The following is a 20569-nucleotide window of genomic DNA, read 5'->3' on the forward strand; positions in this document are numbered from 1 at the left end:
ACCTACACCCCTTAGTGTGTAGTGTTCAAATCCTTGACAGTGGCTTTCCATGTGAAGCTGAAATCGACGGATTTTCTCATTCTGTCTGAGCTATGCTTTTAAACTATCCCATTGAAATGGTTAAATGGAAAGACCTTAAAAAAGGCAAGCACTGCCATGCAGGCCTGTGGTGGATGAGGCTGAAACCTTCTAGTGATATGGTCCTGGGTTCAAATCCTGAATGGGAGCTTTCTGTGTGGGGTGGGAATGAAATGTGTTCCCCAAACTGCAGACTGAACTGTGTTATTGAAATACCATAATGAAGTGGTAAGCCAAAAAAGACACAATGTGGTGTGGTGGATAGGACTGCTGTCTTTTAGAGAAATGGTCATAGATTTAGGTCCAGAACAGGGAAAGAGCAAGGTTGAGGCAGGGAGAGTACAAGGTTGAGGCAGGGACAGAGATGGATGAGGCAGGGAAAAGTGCAGGGAGAGGAAAGAGCAGGAAGATTTAATAGTCCATCAAAAGACCTACACCCCTTAGTGTGTAGTGTTCAAATCCTTGACAGTGGCTTTCCATGTGAAGCTGAAATCAACGGATTTTCTAATTCTGTCTGTGCTATTCTTTTTAAACTATCCCAATGAAATGGTTAAATGGAAAGACCTTAAAAAAAAGGCAAGCACTGCCAGGCAGGCCTGTGGTGTGATGGATGGGACTGCAACCGTCTAGTGATATGGTCCTGGGTTCAAATCCCGAATGGGGACTTTCTGTGTAGGGTAGGAATGAAATGTGTCCCCCAAACTGCAGACTGAGCTGTGCTATTTCAGTACCATAATGAAGTGGTAAGCCGAAAAAGACAGTCACAGCCAGGCTGCCCTGTGGCATGGTTGTTAGGAGTGCTGCTTTCAATGAAAGGATTCTGGGTTCAAATCCCAAGCCTAGACTTCAGTTGTAAGTTGAGAATGAAACGTGTTCCACACACCATAGTTTGTGGAACCACTTTATCGAAAGGGTTGAATGAAGAGACTTAAACAAGCAGGCATTGACAAGCAACAATGTGGTGTGGTGGATAGGACTACTGCCTTTTAGAGAAATGGTCATGGGTTCTAATCCAGTGTACTTTGTTTAGAAGGTTAAATTTCTTTTAATACATGTAGACATATGACTCTTATTTATCTATTTTCTTCTGGAAAGTAAACTGATTGCATGATTTCTGATTAAATAGTAAATTAATCTGATTACATGTGATCTGAATACCCTCATGAGAGTAATGTAAAAACATGTAATCTGATTACAAATGTTAGAGTGCTTTGATTATACATAATCTCCCTACTCTAGAGGTGGCATGATAGTTAGTGGTTAGTGTTGTGCCTCCCAGCAAGAGGGTTCCGGGTTCGAATCCCTGGCAGGGCAGGTGCCTCTCTGTGATGAGTCTTTATGTTCTATTGAAGTACTCTGGCTTCCTACCACAGTCCAAATACATGCTTGTGAGGTTGTTAGGTCACCTGCCTTCTGCCTAATGACAGCTGGGATAGGCTCCAGCCTCCGTGGGACCACCAACGGGATAAGCAGCGAAAGACAATGGATTGACAATGGATGAATTACTCTAGAGAAAGTTGAACAGTTTTTTTCAGTAGACCAGTGTAAGTTTTTTTACTTTGACATGTTTCGACTGAACTAAACTCCTCGCCTGAAGTGGCATGATGACCATGCCCCATGTTGTCCGATTGTCTTTGGACAGTATCCCTGGTATGTGACAGCATGTACGCCCCCTCATCCCAGTTTACTGTTCTCTGTTGCCTCCCTTAGCGAAAGCTGATCTGCCGAAGACCTAATTCAACCTCCTTGGGTTCTTTTCAGTAGCTGACCCAGATCTGTACAAGAAACATTAGAACAAGGGAATCCTGTATTTTAACTTGTAAATCTTAAATTATAGGGTCCCCATTAGCCTAACGGTTTAAGTGCATGCCCCTACAGAGGCTATAGTCCTCGTCGCAGCAGTTGTGAGTTTGACTCCTGGCCTTAACTATTTGCTGCATGTCTTCCCCGACTCCATACTCCCCACGGTCCCTGCCTCATCTCTACACCGCTTACAGTTAATCCAAAATTCAGCCGCCAGATTACTAACTCGCACCAGCCGTCAGTGCCATATCACCCCTGTTCTTGCATCACTCCACTGGCTTCCGGTTAAATTCAGAATTAATTTCAAGATCCATCTAACCACATACAATCTGCATGGTCTCGCCCCCAGTGACATCTCAAAACTCCTCGTCCTCCTTATTTCACCCCTCGTCCACTCAGATCATCTAATCTCGGTCCTCTATCCATCTCCCGCTCTAACTATGAAACAAAAGGTGACCGTGCTTTTTCCATCTACACCCCCTCCCTCTGGAATTTGCTCCCTCAAGCCATCAGGTCTGTCGGTGTTAACAGATTAAAAAAATTACTCAAATTGCATCTGTATACACAAGCCTTCATAGAACCTCCCATCTAACCTCTACTGTTGTCTGCCTGATTATTTCTGCACATGTATTTTGTTTATACCTTACTTGTTTTTATAGTTTTGTTTTGTGCCTGTAAAGCACTTTGTAACTGAGAGTTTTAAAAGTACTATATAAATACATTTTTACTTACTTACTTACATTAATGTCTCCCTTCTGCTGTCCTATTAACAAAAATGTAACTTATAAAAAAGAAGAGTAAATCATCAGCTGAAATTGGATCCATCATGCAGTCAAAGACCATGAAAAAAATCACAAAGGCATGACATTTTGAGAACTTTTAGGTTTTATTTTGAGGTAAGCGGGAAAAAACACTAAGAAAAAGTTTACCACATGGCAGTCGATGTCAGTCGACTGCGTAAACACTAACCACATCGTTTTCTTTTCAAATGGCAAGGAAGACAGATTGAGCGAACAAACAACAGAACAAATATATACATGTCAAACCTTGAACAGTATCTTTGAAACGCGACAGTCTACAAAATGCTAGTCTTAGTGGCTATTACTCTTAGAAACCCTCTCAAAACACAAATACTGTTGTGTGTGTGTCTGCAGATTAACTACAAGGTTATTAAAGAATGAAGATTACCATATGAGACAGAAAACTGCTAACATTTCTCCTGTTTGTCACTAACCCAACTCTTTCTAACTCTTTCTATATGTTATGAAACATGAATCAACAACTTTGCTGTACTGTACTGTTCTCTATGTCATATGAGCAACTCTGAAGTAGGTATTTAAGTACCTAATGTGTTACTAAGAAAGGCTGTCAGCTAGTTAACCTGATGAAAAAGCAATAAAGTGACTGGAGATTTCTAATGACCATTGTAAAGCGTGGTAAAGCATTGCTCCTTTGCCGAACATCTTCTGCTGCAGAGAATGAAGCCCAGGCGTTTGGAGGCAACTCTGGTCTTTGTTTTCGGTGACGATAGCTCAGGATTTGTTTCTCCCTCACCACAGGGACGTCTGGTAGTTAAACTTGATCTTCAGGAGATACTTCATGTTGACCTGGGCTACATCATACACAATGTATCTGGAGGAGTAGCGGTTAAGAAGAACAGACATGGTGTGGCTAACAAACAGCAAAAGAAGCGGAATTGGAAAGACATCAAAGTGAACAAAAACAGATGATCTGATGGAATAGATCATGAATTTATGTTACTGTTGTATGAATTCTACATCAAAAGCACCAAAAAGAGAAGCTTCAAATAAATATACTTGTCATTCAGTCTTCAAATAATCATGAAGTTGCAGTCTGCAGTCTATTTCACTGCTAACTGCATATTAAACAACAGAGTGGAGTGATCTTCACCCTGATAAAGAAGTTAGAAATTCTTAGATAAAAACAAGAGCTGCTGGGAGAACTACTTTCTTATATAAAACGCCATGCACAATTTGAATCAATAGAGATGCATCCTTGGTCTAAATTTAGGCTGAATGTCATGCTGTAAAAAAAATTGTATAAGAGTAAAATCAAAGTCAGAAGTGTTAAATAGTCAATTTTATAGTAAAGCAGGAAAAATGTGGGCTCATTTGGTGGTATAAATATCAATCTGAAGAAGCAGGTTGTCAGTGTGAAAGGATACTCATTGTACAGTAGACTAGTATCATCAATGTTGGTGTTCATTCCTTTTCCCAGAGGTACTTGCACGCCATCTAAAGTGACTGTGGCGCTGGGATCAGGAGCCGTTCTTCCCAAACCTGGAGAAAAAATAGAACATTGATGAACAAGAGAATGATTGAAAGTCTAAAGCAAGAAACTGACCAAACTTCCAAAATGTCTGACCAAAGTGAAAACAATGTATCAAATCTTCATCTTCCAACATTGTGTCTTTGTTAATATCTTTATTAAACTCAGCCAAATGTTCTCTTGGATTCAGGCTTAAATTGTTGGCTACACTGACCAAATATTCAAACCAATGAATCCTCCACAATCCACCACTTCACTAAAAACTGACTTAAAAATCATCTAATAAAAGTCATACATTGTAAGACCTGAAATACACTATTTTATTTGAGTCATTTTTCAACATGTCAAAGTCTTCAGATCATCAAACTAAATCATTAAGCTCACCACTTAAATACGGCTGTCTCCACATCATGTATGAATCCTTTCATGTACACTTCCAGCAAATCTTAGTGCATTAGCTACTGATGCAGGGATACACTATAGAAAGCAATAAACACAATTCATCCTCCACCTGCAACACTGACTTGTATTTGTTCATCATCATGGGCTCATATTATCATTAACTTGTCCTGAAACTAAAAACGGTGACAGAGAAGCATTATCAGGACCAATTAATGGTAATCCAAACTTGAAATTGTTGTGATTATATTTTCTCCATTCTCTGCTCACTCCAGAATCTGTCTCCATCTATATTTACTAAATGGTAAATAGTAGATGGACTGTATTTATATTACTGTCCACATACTGAAGTGTCCTGCGTGGACAGAAGGAATTGGGATCAAAACCCAAAGCTTGATAGACGACTGACTATCACTGATGGTGCCACCCTTTAAAATTCAGTACATTTTACCTCACATTACAGAAGGTATGGAGGCGCACCTCTAAATTCAAAAACTGCTGTCTTGGATTAATTTTGGTTTTGAAACAACAAATGAACAAAATGCTACAATGTATAATATTTTAAAATCATAGACTGTATAAAATAATATGGACATAGTATCCGTGCCTCCTAGCCAACAGCTACAGTGTTCCCGCCTGTCAATTAAATCAGCTGTGCCTCTCATTGGAAGAATCCTAATCTCAGTATCTTTGAAATTGCTGCGTTAGAAAAAAATTCACCCCCTGTACAGTGCGTGCCGATCGAGAAATGAGCTATCCAGACTACACTCGTCTTTTGTACCAGGCTGTAAACACGTTTATTTCTGCTGTAAAGATTGTCTTTTTAAAATTGGTGTGTATGTGGTTTCTGGTCCTTCTGGAGCCAGCCTCAAGCAGATCCTTGTTGAACTGTAGCTTTTAGCACTTCCGCATTGGACTCATATTTTTAGACCGGAGGTTGCCGCTTGGTTAAAACAGACGACACAATTACTTTGCTATTCTAACATCTGGCCTGGGACTGCAGATGGAAGCTAGTGTTTTGGCTAACTGTAGCATACAATGCATTGATTAATATATATTGTCCCTGTAAAGTAAAATAACAAAAAATAATGATAAATATTTTTTTTGTTGTCGAGCATTTTCATGCCTATTGAGAAACATGCAGAAAAAGAGGGGCATAACATGCGGCAAAAGACCCACACAGGCATGTCCAAAGTACGGCCCAAGGGCCAATCGCGGTCCATGGTCCATTTAATTATGGCCCCAAGCTTCCAAAATTGTTTTATTTATATCAAAGAAATTAATTACATTCTGAATCATCTGTACCTTTGCAGTTCCTTTCAAGCGCACAAACAAAACTAAAATAAATCCAGAAACATCTCAAAAAGCTTCATATGGCCTACTTTTATAAAGTCAAAGCACTGTGAATTCTGCAAGAATATAATTAGGAGGAAACACAAGAACCCTTAAATTTGACAGGTTTTCAAATGAATGTTTTATCATGATTTGAAAATGTCCTTGATGAACACTAAAAGTTCAGAAAAGTCTTAAAAACAACATGAAAAAGAAGTGTGATGTAATCAAGATCGTGATCATGCCATAGGAAAATAATGAGACACTATTTTTACCCGACCCTCATGAAAAACGTTTTCCTCCAGAAGAAGATAAAGTTTGCTAATGTTTACATGGCTTGTGGAGAACTGAGGACTTAGTTACTGTTTTATGGAGACATTTTTTTTAAATAATTGCTATTAAATAGAGATTTCATATATAACTTTTATGATTCCTAAGTCTCAGTAGGAGCCACTGGCCCTGAGGTATTCTGACAACATCATATGTGGCCCTCTTTGAAAAAAGTTTGGACACCCCTGACCTAGAGTATTGAATCGTCTGGGGCTGCTGCTTTAAGAGCTCTCGCCTCTGTGCATGAGGTGAGTGATTTTAACCTCTGAGCTAAACTGGCGTCTCAATTCTGCTTCTTTTTGAGCATTCATCATAGAAACATCAGAAACAAACGTTTTCTCACCTTTAACACTGTGCTTGCCCTTGGGCAGTTTCGTAACATGGGAGGCTTTCTTCAGTTCGTGCCTGCAATAAAAACAAACATTATCATCTCTCGTCTTTTAACACAAGTGAAAGGTTGCTGTATCATTTTCAGGAACTACGACTGTCACTTACATGTTGCCGAGAGCGACCTCAGCCAGCAGTATGAGACCGACGGGGTCTGACTGGGAGGTGTGACAGTAGTTTGCACTCTTGGACACCATGTCTGCAAAGTACACACCTTTGCCGAACATGTAACCAGTCTGTGGAGGAAGAAGAGACACAGCAGTGTAATGTACAGGTAACTCAATGGTATCTAGAAATATCATAGAACATACTGTAGTTATTAGAAAACAACAAACTCACCACTGGTGCTTCTGGAGGAGCAATGCGGAGACCCTGAGACAAGATACCTGCGTAGTTGGTGGTGCGAGAGCCGTGCCACAGCAGCTGGCGATTGTGCAGCTCCTCGAAGGGACGGTAACGCTGATGCTCGCCCTCTCGAACAATTTTGAAGATCTAAACGAAGAGAAGGAGGGAGGAGATGTTTCATGCTCAGCAACAGAGGCACACGTGAGAGGAGCAGGTGTCATAAAAAAGCTCTTCTTTCCAAAGACTTACTTCTTGCACTTCCAGTGTGTAGGTGTTGTGAGTAGCAGCGTGGGTGTTCTTGACATATTGCGTAATGGTCTCAGCCTCTTTTGTCGACATGTCAACAACCTGTTAAAAACATAAATATTGAGCATTTTAGATGAAAAGGGGGGGAATTTATAATCACGATGGGAACAGAGCAACTCTTCTCACCTCGATCTTAGTTTTGAGTTTCTCGTAGTTGATGTCGATAGGATCTCTCTCATTGTCCTGGGCCCCTCCTCTCAGCAGGCTGTACGCCACTTCAATATCCAATAGGTTGTCCAACATCTGAACTTTAGCCTGAAGAGAAATGTATGTAGATGTCATAAGATCAATGCATAAAACAATAGAACACTGTACAATTGGATGCGATGTGTCCTTACTTGAATGTAGTCCAGGTTGCTGAGCAGCGGCGGTTTCTTCATGCCAAAGTCGTGAGGTATCAGGGTGTAGAAGCGGTTGGAGAGATCCAGAATCTGAACCTCGGGCAGTTCATCTGATACAGCCTATGATCAAAAGTAAAGGTAGAGTTATTCATATACAGACAGGGCAGTCAGAGGAGAACTGACGCTGTACATTTCTGGTACTACTTGTACAGAACAGTCTCTCAAGAAAGCATCCCTGGGGTTAGGTGAGAAGTAGGAACTCTAGGTTACTGACCTGCTGTACTTCAGTGAGAAGAGCGTATGCACTCTGGATCTGCCTCTTACTCAGCTTCCCGAGGGGCATCTTCTGGAGGTCGATCTGAGGACAGGAGAGGGGAGAGTATGAGGGGGTTTCATTTTAGATTCAAGATGCCATTCCACCAGTCTCTCATAGCCTGACCCATCTCCACTAATTATTTTGGTATTACGCCAGATATGGGAATTACAACGGAGGCTTAGGGACACATTAAGGAGGACATTTGAGATTGTAAGTTGTAATATTTTGAGAATAAAGTAAAAATTCTATTAGAATGAAGTCATAATATTATGAAGATAAAATCCTAATTTAATAGAAATTAAGTCATAATATTTTGGGAATAAGGTAATAATATGATGAGAATTAAGTAATAATATACTGAGAATTAGGTCATAATAATATGAGAATTAAGTCATAATATAATGAGAATTAAGTCATAATAATATGAGAATTAGGTCACAATATAATGAGAATTAAGTCATAATAATATGAGAATTAAGTCATAATAATATCAGAATTAAGTCATAATTTTGAGGAGATATTTTTGAATTAACATAATTAAAGTTGTACATTTATGAGAAAAAAAAAGTAAATTAACATTAAAGTTGTAAAATTTACAAGAAAAAAGTTGTACTTTATGTGAACAGAATTTCAATTTGAGAGATTATGAGAAAGGAGTTATGCTATGATTAATCTTTATTTAAATCAACATATATCAGAAGGGCAATCAGCAGCCTGCACTGAACTGAGGAATGTGGATCATCTTGTAAAGTTAGAATATAAAGTCAAACTCAACAGCTGTGATCGAACAGTGTTTACAGGAGCGTGCACAGGCTGCCTATTCGCCTGCCCTTCTTCACAGTAGACTCAATGTCTTGCACAATCAAATCAGAATCCTGAGACTTGTGACAATGTAGTGCTGATTCAGTATTACTTCCCAAGATACTCCAAGTTCCTCATTTTAGTGCTAGCAGATTTTCCTCTTCAAAATAACACACAGGCTAACCACAGACTAAATTATGACTTTATTCTTTTAAAACAAGACCTAATTTTTATAAATGTGTGACTTTATTCTTGTACATTTACTACTTTATTCTGAAAACCCCTTTCTCTTTCTTTTTCCATCTATAAAGTGGCCCTGATACTCTGTTGTAGGAATTTTTTGTCTGCTGGGTTGGTTGTTTGAATTTTCTTGCACCAATCACTGTTGTCTTTGGCATCAGTCCGTTCAGGATACGGGTAGGATGGAAGGATCTTTTATTGGTGGAACATTTGCACATTAGGTGGCTAAGGGTTAAGAGATGTAGTATGATACAGGCTGTATTGTTTTTACTGTGGCTGTTTCTTGTTTGTCTTCTAACTGTCTAATAGTGAAAGTCATTAAGATTTGCTGCTGATGTGTACACAGCAGTGCCTTACCTCAAACTCCACCATGGCTTTCTTCATGCTCTCTACATCAAAGATAGCCTTGATCAGCCCCTGGACAGGTTTGGCTAACTTCGACTTGGTGCCAGCGGAGGCCGTCAACCTCTTGACTGCTTCCTCATCCTGTCAGGAAATGTGAGAGAAAGCTGAAGGCAGGATGCATGAAAACATACAGTCAGCTCTCTGCTCTTTCAGTTTGTGTGTGCTTGTGTGTACCTGTCCGTAGTCGATCTCCAGAGGGTAGAACTTGTTGGGATATTTGGTGAAGTTGCTGGAGCCCCACTCATTGCCAGTTTTCTCTTTGTAGACACTCAAGAAGTTGTCAAGAGCTGAGTTCTTGTCGTGGAACTTGTCCAGCTTGTTGCCCCCGATGGTGGTGCCCACTCTGCCCCATGACCTGAACACCCAGTACCTGCACCGAAATCATGTAATCAAAGATGTCCTTAATAGGGATGGGAATCAAAAACCGGATCCAACTTAGAACCGGTTCTAATTAATCAATTCCATCAGAATTGTACACCTCAAATGTTATCGATTCTTCTTAATGATTCATTTCCCAGCACGATGTCACATACGTTGCATTACGTCACACACTCTGTGAAGCAGAACTCCTTCAAACATGGAGAGGAAGAGGCTGTCCAAAGCATGGCTCCATTTTAGTAAAAGAGATGAGAACAATGCCGTGTGCAATCAATGCAACGCTGTCATCTCATGTAAAGGTGCAAAAACCTCAAATATGCTGAAGCATATGTCCACTTCGGCCTCAAAGCTTGGGGTTCGCGTCGGACCGTAGTGGAGAAGGGTTCCATAACATGTTTGCGTCGGGGAGGTGAACCCCGCCTACCTCTGCCCTTTTGGAGTCGGAACACTTTCCCTCAGGCTTGAGGGGCCACGTCCAGACTCTCGCGGCCGAAAATGAGGCATCTAGAGTGGGTAAAATACCCCTGCGATGACCCCCGGAGGAAAAGCGTTTTTCCTCTCCAAATTCAAAGTCTTTTTATCCAGGCTCGTAGTCCATATCTGGACTAACGTGGCCGAGAATGCCGTCAACCTATTGTTCAGTAAGTCTTGTGCAGATATCATTTCGGAAAAAATGAAATGGCTCCTTTTGTGCGGAAGACTGTGTAGAACTACTTTTTTCCCCCTCAAAAACAGGAATCGTTAGGTGAATTGATAAGGAATTGGATTGATAAGCAGAATCGACAATGGCATTAACATTGATAAAATCTTATCAATTCCCACCCCTATCCTTAACCTTTAATAACCTTTGCACCACAAAGAAGATTTTGTGTATCGACACTGACCGTTTCTGTACGTCATCCTCGAGCAGCTGCAGTTTGTAGTAGGAGTTAGTTCCTCTAACAATGTCCACGAGACCCAGAGTAGCACTGTACATCTTGCCACTCTGCTCCAAGACATGAGCGCTGTTCTCCAGACCTGAAAGAATCAAAGACACAAGTAAGGATCAGAAGACTAGAAAGAAAAACCAGACAAGAGGAAATTCTGGGGCGCTCATGCCGACCTGAATCAGGATCCACAGCAGCTCCTCCTTTGACTGTCAGTTTCATCTTCTTGCTTTTGCTACCCCCTGTAAAAGTCAAGATGCAATAATGTTCAATTACACACAAAGGGTACGACAGTCCATGCTATAATAAAAGACATCTTTTACCTTCCTCCTCCTTCACTCTGCCCGTGCTCTTTGCAGCCGGCGTCCCCGACTTGGAAGCCACAGACGGAGCCGGAGCCTCCACCTTGACCTCCGCACCCCAGGGTGAGATGGCGTGCAGGGAGACCAGCTCCTGGAGGGCTTTACCGGACGACTTGATGTCTGTGAGGAAATCCTCAGAGACCACCCGCACACCAGCGTCCCTTGCTTCCTCCATTTTCTTGCTCATCTTCTCCACCTCCTCTGCAGAAATCGACACGTGAAAGTTAAGAACACACTCACACGTTTAAAGCTCTGAGAGGAAGGATGTGATTGGTCACTCACTCTTGGTGCTGAGGCAGAGAGAGGCCTTATTGGCTGTGCTTGTAATCTTTCCTCCCAGCTCCTCTACGAACACCTTCAGATCGTCTTTGTTCTTCGTCAGCTTACCCACAGTCAAGAGTTTCATACCAGTGAGAGGTTTGTCTGTTGGGACAAAAAAACAGATTTTACACCCTGAGTTCGTACACTTTTTTCATGGTCAAATTCAAGTACTTTTCAAGGACTTTTAAGGTCAATTTTTAAACTTTTCTAGTACTACTTTTAAAGACAATGGCATGAAGATTTGCACTGGGTGAGACATTTTCATGTCATTTAAGACCTTAACAGGGCACATCAGCCTCATTCTTTTCTAAGGAGAAATCGTTTCATTTTTTCATATCATTTGCTCTGTTCAAATTGATATTGTTATTGAGGGGCACTGGTGGCCAAGCGGTCCAAGCGCCCCACATACAGAGGCTACAGTCCTTGTTGCAGGGGTCGCTGGTTCGATTCCCAGCCGGTCGACCATTTCCTGCATGTCTTCCCCCACTCTCTACTCCCCACATTTCCTGTCTTTTTTCAACTGTCCTATAAAATAAAGGCAAAAAGGCCAAAAATATAACTTAAAAAAAAAGATATTGTTATTGATACTATTATCAATAAGCCTTCAATGTTCAGACACAAGCAGCGGCCGCACCGCTGTCACTCGCGGAGTGTTTGTAGCTCGGAGCCGGTCGCCGCATGACCGTGGTCGGTCTGTGACGGGTCTAGATGAGAAGCATCGTGTCGTGCCTTCGTATCCAGTGGGAGAGCCTCCAACTCCGCGGCCGCTGGCTCAGGCCCGACACAGTATTTTTAGACTTGTCGCAGACAGACCGCGGTCATGCGATAACCTGCCCCTCGGGTGACAGCGGTACAGCTGCTGGGAATCAATCACACCACCTACACTTTATATGGCACAGTACTTCTACATCACACATGCCTAGCATGTAGCTTAAACAGGCGGTTAGCATCAACAAATAATAGACTAATTAACGTGTAGGGCTAATGTGGTGTCACACTGTCCTCTAGGGGGCAACGTCACATCACACAACAACAGACCAGCATGTCACACACGCAAGCCCATCAGGGAGAGTGTTTTTTTTATTTTTACATTTGACTATTTTATTTCTCTCAATTTAATCAATCTGTTGAAACCAATTGCTGTTAATTGTGAAATATATACGATTACAATTTCAAGCATTTATAAGCATTTAGACCCAAAATTCAAGCATTTTTCAAACCTTGAAAACACAACATTAAAACGCAATCATTTTCAAGGATTTCAAGAAACCGGTACGAACCCTGTACACCACAACGAAACTACAGCTTTGACATGTCTTTTTTTTACTTTGTCGTCTGTTTATCAAAAATCTAATTCTAAAAGTGAGAGATATACACAATTGGAAGAATTTACACACTCATTTGGTTCCTCCAACTAACCTGCAGGTGCTCCCTCTGGCAGACGCTCCGTCGGGGCGCGGGATGCACTCGCCAGGGGTTCAGCTTTCACTGCTGAGAGGGTTTGGCTAGGAGTCTCCTTCTGATACACTCTGTCCTGTTGCTTGAACTTGAACTTTTTCAGGAAAGGAAGCTCATGGAATTCCTGAAAGCGATGGCGACACAGAAGCAAACAGAAAAATAAAGCTGGTTAATACAAGATCATCTAATCCCAACAACGATATGAATCCTGCTCATGTGATTCAAGTGCTGACTCAGCATTTATCCCTATATAAAGAGCAGCATGCAGTCCTGAAATGAGGTGACCTACCTTGGGGATGACCCAGTCTCTGCGATCAGGTGTTTCAGTTTTGAAAACACACTTGGTCCACGCTGAGATGTCGCCTGTGCAGTAATAAGAGTCACCCTTGAACACCAGCTGGCCCTTGCACTCCTTGCAAGCCTCGAGGGCGCCGAAAGCCATGCCGTCGGCCAAGCGGTCCAGCACCTGTCAGTTTGACAACACATAGTGTAACAGCATCATTAATGTAGTACAAAGTTTCTCCTGTACATGGGGCGGATTACTCTCCTTCTCTTCCTCTATTTGTGTTTTTTTCTTTCATTTGCTTTTTGCTTTTCCTCAGTGTGTTTTCTGCAAAGCAATTTAGATCAACTGTGTTGTGTTTAAAGTGCTTTATAAATAAAATTCATTCGATTTGATTTGATTAAAAAACGACATTCCAGACCTTTCCAGAATATATTAGGGGTGAGACAAAATATCAATATGGAGATATAGTGTCGTCCAGCACTTTGCACCGCTCCAGCAGATTAGATGAAATGAGACCCAAGCCGGACCCAACAGTGCTGGGAGGTCACCAGAAGAGCAAGGAAGCAAGCAAACCAAGAGATGGGTCAAAGACCAGAAAGAGAGCCCACATCACACCAATTTGAAAGTCTCTGCATTGGCTTCCAGTATCTTTTAGAATAGATATTAAGATTATTTTATTGTTTTTAAATCTCTTAATGGTCTTATTTTTCAGATTTGCTTTTATCATATGAGCCAGTGAGAGCCCTCAGGTCTTCAGGTAGTGGACTTTTAATTGTACCAAAAGTAAGAACTAAGACCCACGGTGGGGCAGCTTTTTATCATCATGGCCCACGCCTGTGGAACACCTGAAGATCTGAGGGCTGCAGTCACGCTTTTAACTGAGTTTTATTCTTAACAGTTGTATTTATTTATCTTTTTTAATCTTATTTATCTTGATCTTTTTCTTAATTTTTTCTATTTTAGTTTGTTTTTATGTACAGCACTTTGTGTTACAATGTCATTGTATGAAAAGCGCTTTATAAATAAAGTCTGATTGATTGATTGATGGGTCATTCCTCCAAAGCGATGTGCACAGTGGCTATGTCAAACGACCCAGAGGTTTGGGGTAGACCAAAATGTAGTCCAGGCCACTGCCCCCCACTATGGGAGATGTACTGGGCAGGGGGTGAAACATCTGTGAGTGGTGACTCCAGCTGACCCAGTGGTCAGTGGGCACTGGCAGAGGTGCTGCAAGCAAACATGCCATCAGGAATAACAGCTCCTGTACATTACCCTGACAGATAAATTTAAATCTTGCAACATCAGAGCAACACAACCCAATTAAAAGAGAAAAATCAACTTCAACGTGTTCATGCAGCAGTCATATAAAGAGCCCGTGAGGACTCTTGTAATGGTAAGTCTTTAGGAGTGAATTAAAGCAAGGCTCTCTTACGTTGGACTCTCCAGAGGGAACCTCCTGACTGTTTGCGATCAGCAGTTCCTTCATATCGTTGACTGAACAGAACTTCTTCACTTTGTCTTTAATTCCCCAAATCAGCTGGCTTTGGTTCTAGAGGAGCACAAAAAGCAGGACAGGGAGTTAAAGCAACCTGTCACCAAATATGGTGTCACATTTAACCTGAACAGAGGAAAACAAAGAGATACCTTCAACTGCTCCTCCAGCTTCTTCTTCACCTCTTCTTCCTCCTTCTTCTGTTTCTTTGATACTCCATCTGTTTCATCCCCCTTACGCTTTCTGTAAGAGCAGATCTGAGCTTAGAATCAGGTTGGATTTCAAACTTTTGTTTTAATTCAATACAGATTAAATCATTAGAGAGGAAAACACTCTCCAAATGAGGCCAAGAGGGATGCTCCCCTTAGTTTATGGGGACAACATGTACACACATGCAGGAACAGGTCTCTACAAGTCTCTCAGGTATCATTGATGCTATCAGTCATCCTGCCTTGACAAGAAATATTCATTATCCTCCCTGAGACCTTCATCAGTGTGTATGTGTCCTCTCTGTTAAAGACCCAGAGAACAGCTGACATCAAGAGGTAAACAGGAAGTTCTATAAGAGATGAACATCCAGCCCCATGTTTCTATCTTCACGCCCTTATTCTCAATATGAAATAAAACACCTCAAATTTAAACCACACAATCTGAAATGAATAAAACAATCCCTTCTTCATCCTCTCACCCTTCAGTTTTGACTGCAGGAAGTCTCTTCTTCAGCTCCTCCTTGTCCTCTGATTTCAGTGCGTTGAAGCCCTTCAGCTGGGCAGCGCTGTACTCGGGTTTGAAGACAAGTTCCTCTCTGCGGCTAACGAAACACGCCGTGTGGTACCAGCGGTCGATCAGACCCAGCTGAGGCTTCTCGGCGTCCACCGTTTTCTTGGAAACACGGATCTGATCCTGGAGGGAACAGCAGAGGATCACAGATATTGAAAATTGTGATACTATTTACATCAATTACTACTGATGGTTACATTTCAGCAAGAATTTTCCTGTTGCTTACCTTTTCTATTTTCTGCTCGCAGCCTTTGCACGTGCTGCGGTTTGATTTGGCGTATTCAACAGCAAAGTCATTCAGTGTTTTCTCTCCTTTAGCTCCTCCCTTCTGGTCCCCTTTTCCTAAAAAAAGAAAGAGAGTATTTACTCGAATGAACACGGCAATAGATTGTTAATAAACGTTTACAAATGTTTTATAAAAATATGTCAAGTTAATTAATAACGCCTTTAAATAAATAAAAGCTAAGTGTCATCTATTCTGCTGCCAGAGATGGATTAAAAAAACGTGAATAAATCCCACTGGTGTGCGTAGAAATATTGTATTTTTTTATCAAACTTTCATTTGTAAGAGAAATATTAAGGTTCCAGTTCTCACCTCCTGTTGCTCCTCCAGTTTCAATGGCCTTCTTCACCTTCTCCCGGTCCTCCCAGCGGAGGTCAGAGAACCCAGCTATGTCTCCGGGGGACTGAGCTGCTGCTCGCTGCCAGAAGCAGGAGAAGTGGTGCCAGTGGGGAACCTTCCCGTCAAACATCGGGGACTGATGACAGCAAAAAAGGGGGAAAAAGGAGCATGAATCTGGGAGTTGAGTGTTATATAACTGTACACAAGACAATACAGAGCCATTTTTTACTTTTTTTAGGGGATGCATCTAAATCTGTACGGGCATAATAACATGACATCACTGTGACCAATGTAATCTGGTTTTACTGAAGAGGAATAGGGCAACTGATTTTTTTTAAACGAAAATTAGGTTCAAATTTTTTTTAAATTATTATTATTATGAGAAAAAAGTCAGAATTCTGACATTCATTTTAGCATTCTGACTCTAATCTCAGAATTCTGAGTTTATAATCTCAAAATTCTGACTTCAATCTCAGAATTCTGACTTTAATCTCAGAATTCTGAGGTTAAAGTCAGACTTCTTAAAGTCATAATTCTGAGATTAAAGTAATTCTGAGATTAAAGTAAGAATTCAGAGATTAAAGTAAGAATTCAGAGATTAAAGTAATTCTGAGATTAAAGTCATAATTCAGAGATTAAAGTCAGACTTCTTAATGTCAGAATTCTGAGATTAAAGTCAGAATTCTGAGATTAAAGTAAGAAATCTGAGAAAAAAGTCAGAATTCTGAGAATAAAATTCTGACTTTAATCTCAGACTTCTGACTTTTTTTCAGAATAATAATAAGAATTATTTTTTTTTTTACATTTATTTGTATTTTTTTTTCAGTGGCCCCAATCCTCTTCCGTATGGTTTAATCCGGATTAGAGTTTCAGTTTCTTTTACTATGACTGGCACTGCTTTTTGAGACATGCCCATTCATTAAAAAGTCCCAATAAGCACTGGACTTGATGAACCCACGCCCATGTTGCAGACAGATTCACAGGCCTTACAGAGATCATCTGGGACAGCTTCACACGCCACGAGTGTGTCTTCATGCTGACAGTCTGAAGCCTCTTACTGCATTAAATCTGTGTGAGGCTGCAGACCAGACACCACACTGTGATACTGAGGAGTCATGCTTTGTCGGTGTATTTCCTATAGATGCTAAAAACTGATATTTGATATCAGGGTTGTAACCTCATGATGTATAGAAGTATACCAATGAGACTCAAATGAATATAAAAGAATGCATTATTGAGAGAAAGCGGCTCTTTGTGAAGAAGACAATGTCAGCCATTTAAATGCTAACGAGGCCCTGAACGCAACACAACTGAAACCACGTTATAAACATGATATTTAGTCATATAACTTCATAAATACTATATATATTTGCAGAAACAGCTCCTTCATGTATCAGACATTGCACTTTGGTGTTGATCTCTCCAGCAGCATGTTTGGTTCAGACGTCGCTGTGGTACCTGCACCATGATGGCCATCCTCAGAGAGTCTTTGGCGATGTTTTCTTTGCACTTCTTGCACGACGCTCGGCCGCTTTTGGCATATTCCGCCTTGTAGAGCTTGTCCTCTTGAGACTCCGCCATGATTCTTCAATATATCCGTCAAATAATAACGAACTGACTGTTAGCAGAACTTTCTCCGGATGAAGACGAGCCACAACAATCAGAGAGAGCCGATGATGCCCGCGTGCCTGCACGGGAAGAGAGAGAGGACACAAGAGAGGAGCTCTCACTCCGTCGTTGATTCCTGATACTAAAACATCATTTCATACATTTAAAGTTGGGCTATTAGTGGTCTGCAAGTTTCAAGGTTTTTTCGTCACACACTGAAGTCTCCCTCCATATTCTCAAATACTATGTCGTCCTCTTACTCTGAAAACCTCCATTATTGTCCTTTTAATGCTTTTATTTACTTATCCATTTTTATTTACATATCCATTTTTATTTACTTATCAATTTTATTTACTTATCCATTTTATTTACTTATCAATTTTTATTCACTTATCCATTTTTATTTACTTATCCATTTTATTTACTTATCTATTTTTATTTACTTATCCATTTTTATTTACTTATCCATTTTTGTTTACTTATCAATTTTTAGTCACTTATCCATTTTTATTCAATTATCCATTTTTATTTACTTATCCATTTTATTTACTTATCCATTTTTATTTACATATCAATTTTTATTTACTTATTCATTTTTATTTACTTATTCATTTTTATTTACTTATTTTCATTTATTTATTTATCCTTGAAAAACCTCTCAACAACGATTTACTGGTTTATTGTCCCACCACTTCATTCTGTTTAATTTATGTGTATTCTTTTTAACCTCTTGCGTTGCATTTTGTTTTGCATTGTTAAAATTCCTCCTCCCTGTTGTTTGAAATCTTTACTGTTATTTGAACCATGCTTTGTATGTCAAGGCCCTTTGTAAACATTTGTTTTTAAAGGTGCTATATAAATAAAGTAATTAATATTATTATTATTATTGTTATTATTATTATTATTATTATTATTATTATTATTATTATTATTATTATTATTATTATTATTACCATGCAGTATTAAGGATTAAAAATAATGAAAACACTATATGTATTCCAAAATCCATCTGCTTCACAACTTAAGCGTTTGTCTTAGGTCACATAGAGTGGCTTTATTGAAAAACTGGACATCTTTAAATTGTTATACTGTAAACCACTAAAAAAAAACTAACGAGACAGAATGAGGCAGGTAGGCCTATTCAGGGGTGTCACCAGGAATTCTGGGCCCCCTGAAAAGATATATCAGTAGGCCCCATAACCACAGCCAACCCTACAAAATATAGCATTGCTGCTATAATACTGGTTTATTTGCATTAAACAAAAATATATGCTTAAAATATCCTGGTTAACTGACTCAAGTCTAAGCTACATATCAATATATATTTTCTTTTACAATTTCTCCTTATGCAACTGCACAATATTGACACTTCAGACTGTCCACATCTTTAAACAAGATTATTTGAAGCCAAGCCACCTGTTGAATAACAAAAAGGGGGCATTATTTGGTATGATCTAACCTCATGAAGTAAAACAAAACTCCAAAAACCTACAGTTTACTTTCAATCAGATTCAGCCACACTTGATGCTATGAAAATATGACAATTCCCCACATTAGGCATTAGACAGCATCGCACAGAGCCGATCAATCTAGTCGGCAGGATAAGACTCCCCTTTTTTCCAGAAAGGAAATCTGAATGTTTGTTTATTTATTCAGACAATTTTAGTAATCTTGTTGCAGTTCTAACAAAAGAAAAGAAAAGCGTAGTAGAAAAATACATTTTAATTCAGGTCCATTTAGGGGCCACCTCCCCACTTAGTGGGTAGTCAGTCCCACTTTTCCCCCCACTACGACGCCCCTGGGCCTATTGCAATTTTGTTTAGTTTATTGGGCTGTACATTCAAAGGTCTAACCAGAGTAATAGGCCATTTAGAGAGAATTGTGCCTTACAATTTTGCTTATAAGGATCTGTGATTACCTGGACTTTACTCTAAAGACAATAGATCATACAAAAAAGACACAAAAAGATCATATACAGTGAAACCAAAAATACTTATGAGCCTTAAGAAATTGGAAAAAACACAATATTTTATATGATATTGTTGGTGAGGGCAGAGCGTGGCAGAAAAAGCCTCATGAAGGCTTGCTTATATTTATATTTGTCAAGTTTTTATACGTGAAAATACCTTAGAAGTAGCCTAGTTGTCTGCTTCTCATAAACAAATCAAAGTAAAAGTATTTTACCATCTGTGGAGTGACTCATCATTCATAATAGACGATCTATGAGTCGGCCTTAGATTACCCGCGCGAGTAGCAGGCAGAATAAATCGATTGAAGAGAAATCGTTCAGACTCTGGGTAGACACCATAGACTGCATAAATAAGAGGACAGGTTTTATTAAAACGTTGTGGATTCAAGATTAAAGAGAGATAAAAACAGAAAAAATATGTAATAATGATTAACCCAGTCTGTTGGCTTAAGGCTATTCCCCCCTTGTAATCGTTGTTTGATTAGTATAGGGCCTATCTATCTTGTTTGAATTAGAAAATCCTGTCCTCACTGTCCCTCTATAAAATAGAACATCTAAGTTTTTTATCCAAGAAAACAGCCTCTTACATCCCAAATCTGGGTTATCATTTCTTCACTCAGCTGTTTTAGACAAGACGGTTCTGCAGACTTCAGCAGATGGAGTACATCTTCTTGGCTGGAACAGACAGAGAGGGTTTTCACTCGAGTTCTTGGAAAAAAACAATAAATGATGCAGCAAAAATCAGTCCAATCATTCTAGGAGCTGCTTCTGCTGCTGCTGCTGCTGGCGAGCAATACACTTTGTCATGTTGACTTTTCCAACTCTTAATTTCCTGTGGCACAGTCAGTAAAGTAAATCAACCTCCCTCTTTCCTCTTTGTTTTACAGGAGACACAGTCATCAAATATTTGCTTATCCACCTGACAGAAAACAAGTAAACAAGTGGCACGAAGCACAGCTGTTCATCTGAATGAATCATTTCCATGTTGCAACAGA

At 40.0% G+C, this 20569-nt stretch overlaps 1 protein-coding gene across 1 annotated transcript; it reads right to left on the minus strand.

Moving 5' to 3' along the window:
* Window positions 1-2748: 2748 nt before the first annotated feature.
* On the minus strand, window positions 2749-17852 carry parp1 (poly (ADP-ribose) polymerase 1). The gene is made up of 23 exons (XM_034699671.1): window positions 17456-17852; window positions 15971-16133; window positions 15602-15717; window positions 15284-15498; window positions 14748-14838; window positions 14536-14652; window positions 13107-13283; window positions 12779-12941; window positions 11321-11461; window positions 11000-11239; window positions 10853-10918; window positions 10635-10767; window positions 9547-9742; window positions 9325-9453; window positions 7885-7968; window positions 7608-7730; window positions 7396-7524; window positions 7213-7311; window positions 6958-7110; window positions 6727-6854; window positions 6575-6636; window positions 4067-4181; window positions 2749-3513 (listed from the first exon to the last, which is right to left on the minus strand). Exons 1-23 carry the CDS (start codon window positions 17576-17578, stop codon window positions 3432-3434), a joined length of 3045 nt encoding a protein of 1014 aa, XP_034555562.1. The 5' UTR covers window positions 17579-17852; the 3' UTR covers window positions 2749-3431.
* Window positions 17853-20569: the final 2717 nt, after the last annotated feature.

The sequence above is a fragment of the Notolabrus celidotus genome, chromosome 13, assembly GCF_009762535.1.
Source record: "Notolabrus celidotus isolate fNotCel1 chromosome 13, fNotCel1.pri, whole genome shotgun sequence".
Classification (NCBI taxonomy): domain Eukaryota; kingdom Metazoa; phylum Chordata; class Actinopteri; order Labriformes; family Labridae; genus Notolabrus; species Notolabrus celidotus.

Coding starts and splice junctions, on each gene's coding strand:
- parp1 (XM_034699671.1), bottom strand. CDS start 17,578: ATGGCGGAGTCTCAAGAGGACAAGCTCTACAAGGCGGAATATGCCAAA. Junction 15,499..15,601: donor GCGAGCAGAAAATAGAAAAG/GTAAGCAACAGG, acceptor TGTTCCCTCCAG/GATCAGATCCGTGTTTCCAA. Junction 6,637..6,726: donor GAGGTCGCTCTCGGCAACAT/GTAAGTGACAGT, acceptor TTTTTATTGCAG/GCACGAACTGAAGAAAGCCT.